The 5,689-nt window shown below is 50.6% G+C and overlaps 1 protein-coding gene across 1 annotated transcript; it reads right to left on the bottom strand.

Annotated features, from left to right (window-relative positions):
* Positions 1–2,124: 2,124 nt before the first annotated feature.
* Positions 2,125–4,704, bottom strand: LOC131479462 (3-hydroxyacyl-[acyl-carrier-protein] dehydratase FabZ-like). The gene is made up of 3 exons (XM_058659963.1): positions 3,936–4,704; positions 2,305–2,442; positions 2,125–2,198 (listed from the first exon to the last, which is right to left on the bottom strand). Exons 1-3 carry the CDS (start codon positions 4,702–4,704, stop codon positions 2,125–2,127), a joined length of 981 nt encoding a protein of 326 aa, XP_058515946.1.
* Positions 4,705–5,689: the final 985 nt, after the last annotated feature.

Genomic DNA, 5,689 nt, shown 5'->3' with positions numbered 1-5,689 from the left:
ACCAGTGCTCTCGCCCACAGGCGTGCTGCGTGTGCGCCGTTGGCGTGCCGTAGCTAATGATCAACGTATACGCGACACACGAATGCATTTTAAAGGCGTCTCCCGACCCGGAAACCCAGATCATCATAGGTGTCTTGAAGCTGCTGAGACAACAATTTCATCGTGTAAGACTCCAGTCACTCCCCCAAATCGATTCCTGCTCACAAGACTGAGCTCCTGCCAGCACAAGTGAAGTTAGAATTAGACACGCGTGTGCATTCCTGAGGACATACCACGCCCACCTGTATGTATACGTGCAAGGTGATACACGTATGACTACGGAGCTGCCTATGCTTTCTGAAACTGTCCTCGCAGTTACGGCAAGTTGAGGACATTTACGTACGACCTCACTGGAGTCACTTCCGTGAGGTAGCCGCTGCAGCGAAGCGCGCAACGGTAAGGTTCAAAGGTACCACAGCCTGCTTCGCAGCTGCAGTGATCGATCCAGATTACACATATATGTGTACATATATATCCAGATTACACATATATGTGTACATATATACATACGTGTTTGCACTGCGACTTCAGGAAGAGAGTACGGCGCCAACACGCAGAGTCTGCATTTCCTTGTGGCTGAACGTGGCTGTTGTGTTGCCGTATAGACGATGTCCCTTGCACTGGAGAAGCCTCATGCAAAAGACTCGAGGTAAGATGGAGAAACTGAGCGCGCGGTTATGACCTCTTGTTGGGCGGCAAGCACGCTCGTATTTTGACTCCAGCACCTTATGAACTCCTGCAATTACGCCCGGTAAGCTTACGCCTTACGCTTGTTTCCCGGCTAGGCGGCTGCTTTTGACGTGACATGCGTCAAAAAGGAGTGGCCCTTCGAACGAACATGAGGAGGCTATAGCATGCAGTCGCCAGGTTTGCATGTGTCTTTGTGGGAGCTATAGCACCTTTGATGCATCGTGCGACACGTGCACACCTGTCTGGTATTAGGCTGAATAAGTACGGAGGCAGAATAACGGCGAAACACGAACACATTCCATACTGCACACGGAGCACGTTAGGCTCACACAGCACTTACCACAATCTTCTTCAGAGGTACACAGTTTACCTACCTGATGTCCACGCATTAGGCTTCGTAGCAGCGAATGACGACGCCTTCTACACTTCTAACGGTATTCGCTCCCCATACACGGGGTGCTTGTCCCTACTTCTGCCAGTGGAATGGCAGGGACACCGGTGAAATACTTCATGCTGAGATCGAGCCGGAGTTTAGCGCCGCCATACCTTCTTAGTGGCTTCGCTGCGCACACGCGAATAGGGACGAATGCAGCATCTTAGTTGTGCACATTTACATGTCAGTACGACTCCGCCAAGGTCTGCGTCTGGTATGTTGCCCGACTCTGTACGACGTAGTCTCGCGCGTAGTGCACGACATACTCCCGCGGTTAACCGTATGAATTGATTTCAGAACAGGAGCCATGACGGCGAGCAGCACTTTCAACGTGATTACGCATGTGCTGAACACCGTAATGTCAGTGTTGTGCGGGTGCTTGTTTGTGGGCCCGGTGCACGTCTGCGTTCTCAAAGAATTTCCTGTAAGACATTCTGGACGAAGGTCACCATGCACCTTTACCGTATGCTGCAACCTTTTGTGGTCCTCAGTACACTTGCAAACTCCCGTACCCGGTGTACGCTTCTCTATTCATGGCGACGTCGCAAGGCAAGCTCCTAGTCTTAGGCACGACGTGCAAGCACAAGAAAGAGGTATTCTGGAAATGCAGTGTGGGAAGCGGTCAAAGCGACGACTAATCTTTGCAAGTAAGAAAACGGCGAGGTTACCGTCATTGTAGAGAATTCTGCGGAGCACTGGGCCCCTCTCCACCCTTCAGCGTCTATGGTGATCCTTCGATTGGAAGCCTTGTTTCCTGACCCAGCGGACGCAACTGCGGCCAAGCAGACAGACTGCTTTACTATACGACTGTGTTTTCGTTGTTGAAGTTTCTCTGCATACATCTGTGAAACACGCTCTTTTGCACCTCTACAAGTGCGCCAATAAATAGTCGAGCTATGTCCTGAAGATTTTTTTTCAACCGGGGGTCGCAACTTTCCTACCAGAGGAACACCTCAGCAGTCTCAGCGCCACTCGCAGCGGTTACTGCTGTATCGAGGTTGATCACGAATTGGATGTCTTAAATCCCCATCGACACCTGCATTGATCACGAATTGGATGTCTTAAATCCCCATCGACACCTGCAGCGGAATAAAGTATCTGTGACAGACGTTTCTCAAATGGAGCTATTATGCAAATTTAGCGTGGCCGCACTAGCGCGAACATCATTTCTTCTACTTCTATCGCGGGCTTGCCATCCACGTAGGCCTTCCCCTTTGCTTTAACAATACGGAGCTTCTCTTTCCACGCAGTTAACTCTACTTCCATAACCAGCGTGTCTCCTGCGAGTCAAACACGAGAAAGTGGATTGAACTGTTTTTCACAGTAATATTCCCACGTCAGCTGGTTCAAGGATCCGAAAGAACGCGAACTGGTTCAACGCAGAAGCAGCAGTCGTTAAGCTACAAGGCGCGCCGCAAGCATCACTAAAAGCTAACTACTACGAATACCCCAGAGGATGCTTCTGCTAAGATATGGCCCTACTCAGCACCACCTTGCGGTGATGAACCTCCCGTAAACTCAAATGGATTCACGAAACCAATATCTGTGTGTGTTGACTGGACCAACGACCACACACATACGCACAGAAAATCGGATGCAACATACAGGAGGCACTGCGCTTTTCATCCTATCTAGGAAATATGTGCAGTCGCATCGCCTAAGTAGTCGAGCGGCGCACACACAGCTGCGAACGAATTCTTTGTCACACTTGACAAGCACCGGATTTCTGAGCAGTTCTGCAGAGATGCCGCTCTACAACGCGTTGAAAACTCTTGCTATACGTGTGTACGCACAACCCGCAGCCACCGGAGTCTGAGATGGTTCGTAGATTCAGCTGCTTGTCGGCGTGCTCACTCTCCCAGGGTTTAGCTTTTAGCGGGAGCACTGTTTGGTCTGAAACTGTCTAGCGAGTAACTGAATAGTGAAGCAGACGTCAGGCTGACGCTCGCTTGCCAAGAGCTCCAAAATGGCCGAAGTCGCGTCGGAAGGCAAATAGCACTGTATACGCGGCAAGGAGTGAGTCACTACACGCTGAACTCTCAGGATGCACGCAAGAGTCACTGTCAGTAGCATTTGCTGCATCTGCCATGGCGTGCAAACGACGTGCATGACGTGTCACAGACATATGCTCAGGTGTGTAGAATAATACTTCTACCGCAGCGATTAACGGCCTCATCACAGGTGCACCCAGACACGTCGAGCCAGAATTACCATATGCAAAGTATCGGGCACAACACCCTGGAGTAACATGTGCCTCTCACAAAGGCTCCAGCAGACACTGTGCACACAAAATGAATCTTTCCACCTGTAAGTACTCTGACGCGAAAAATGCATCGACGTATCGGTAACCGGCACACTTCCAGAGGGATGAAGACTAGGTTGACTGTTTAATGAGAGTTTCGATGCAGTCATACGTTAAGAGTTTGCAGTGGGAGGGACAAATGCTTCCTTAGAAATCTTTACGCGTGAGCAGCTGACTATGTGTCAGCAGGGTGTCAGTTTTCGATGGTCCTCACATCTTAGCACGGACGACAAAAAAAGGGTGTATGAGGCTATCTGATTAGGGAGCTCTCGTGCTTGAGGCGTCCTTCATGCAACGACAATGCATAGAGACTGCGCCTGAGACATTTCAACTTCAGGCTGGTACACACGCGGTGTAGTGATATTTTTATACATTACCTAGCACCCAGAAACACTGTATGTCTTCAATGGAACAGCGAAGACGTCTGTCCTCGCATACGGGTTTAGTGCAAAAGCAGCGGTGTCAACGTACCAGGGACAACGGGTTTTTTCCACCTGACGCCGTTAACACCTGCGAAAAAGAAGTCTCCTTTGCCGTCGCTGATAGGAGGCTGCAGCGCGACGATCCCTGCAAGTTGTGCCAAAGCCTCAACCTGCAGCACTCCCGGAAGGATTGATCTGCTAGGAAAGTGCCCATTGAATTGGTCCTCGTTTGCCGTGACTTGTTTCACGCCTACGGCGCGCTTGCCTGCTTCGAAAGAAAGCACTTTGTCTAACAGCAAGAACGGAAAACGGTGGGGGAGAATCTGCCGAATCTTTTCGATGTCATACACTGGTACGGCTGTGCTGCTTGTAAGAGAAGAGATATCTTCTGCAGTTCTCCAGGTACCTGCCGGCGAGTCTGTTTGGTGTGAATTTAGTGTGGAGGGGCCGCGCAGTGAAGAAGTAGAATTAGCGGACGAGTCATAACTTCCTAGAGTGGAAGAGTTGCGGGGCTGTGCTGTCACAGTAGTAGCATAAGCTTGAATATCAAGCCTTCCGCACGAGGACGCTGCAGCATTGCTGCCACATATAGTGGAAACAGACGAAGCGAGAGTAGGAGTGGCACCGCGAGTAGGCGTAGGGCTCACAAAGCCAGGCGTACGCCCAGCACGCTGAGGGAGCGCCACATTGGGAGATAGTGGCACCGTAGGTGATAACGCATTCGTCTTAGTAGATGTTACGAACGATACCGCGGGGCATGACCATACACACAACAAGAGCACAAGGCTCAAGACAGAAGTAGCGAAGGAGAGACGCATCTTCGCAGCGAAAGCTCCCGCCCACGGTTGTAGTAACGTCTACGCACGAGCAACACTACCCACGATGAGCGCTGAGCTAATCACGACACTTTATCGAGACCAAAGACGTAGCAGCACTATCAGTAACCGTTCGCATGTACGCCCTCTTGAACTGCGTGCTCGAAAGGCAAAGCAAAAAGATGCAAGCTCTACAGTAACTCGCAGCGAATTGTGCCTGCCTCGTGACTCTGGAGATAGCAACAGATACCAACAGCGTAGATGTAGCGGTAAAGGCGGAAGGTTGAGTGGCTATCACACGACCGCAGGCGAAACATCCATGTGGATGCCACGAAAGCTGCTGGTGCCAAGAAATTCAGACCTACGAGGTTTTGACCCAAACAAGTCTCGCAGAGGGCTCATGTTTGCCGTCGCGAGTCTACTGGTGCTCAGTGCACACAAAAGAAGTCGACCCCCTCGTTATGGCGCACATGAATCGTGGATATTGGACATTGTTGAGCGCCTTGAGGTAATCGCACTGCATATATCACAAGGGCCGGTAGACTGATGGCTCTAGGGGCACAGCAGACTGTGGCAGAACGTCAGTTTGAACTGTAGCCGACTGGTCCACAGAAGCCGGAAGTATGTGGGAAGTACGGTGGTGCTAGCGGTGTCATCGGCCACTATAGTACTCAGCGTCACGCGAAACACGACATGACACGTTGTAGAAGAATTATTTTCTACCCTTGTGTTGGTGGTTTGCTTATCGTGTCAGACTGCGTCCAAGCATACATGACCTACGCTGACAGAGATGATCATATACGGTGTCAGTGGAAGTCCCACCACTTTTCCATGTGTGGTCGCTGCTTTGTGATCCACACAAAATAGTGGACAACAAAGCGGCTCAATAGCAGTGAGAAGTGGTAATTGTTGAGAAGAGAGAAATTGTTAGCAGCTACAGACATAATACAAAGAAGCGGATCATGTGAGACCGGCCACGTGTGCTGGT

The sequence above is a fragment of the Ochotona princeps genome, unplaced genomic scaffold, assembly GCF_030435755.1.
Source record: "Ochotona princeps isolate mOchPri1 unplaced genomic scaffold, mOchPri1.hap1 HAP1_SCAFFOLD_2378, whole genome shotgun sequence".
NCBI lineage: Eukaryota > Metazoa > Chordata > Mammalia > Lagomorpha > Ochotonidae > Ochotona > Ochotona princeps.
This window is presented reverse-complemented; position numbering and strand designations above follow the sequence as displayed.

Bases quoted from the DNA above. Each gene is read 5' to 3' on its own strand.
- LOC131479462 (XM_058659963.1), bottom strand. From the start codon at position 4,704: ATGCGTCTCTCCTTCGCTACTTCTGTCTTGAGCCTTGTGCTCTTGTTG. The intron at 2,443-3,935 runs GTACGTTGACAC...TTTGACTCGCAG, and splicing joins GAAAAAACCCGTTGTCCCTG to GAGACACGCTGGTTATGGAA. The intron at 2,199-2,304 runs GCTAAATTTGCA...TGATCAATGCAG, and splicing joins GTTCGCGCTAGTGCGGCCAC to GTGTCGATGGGGATTTAAGA.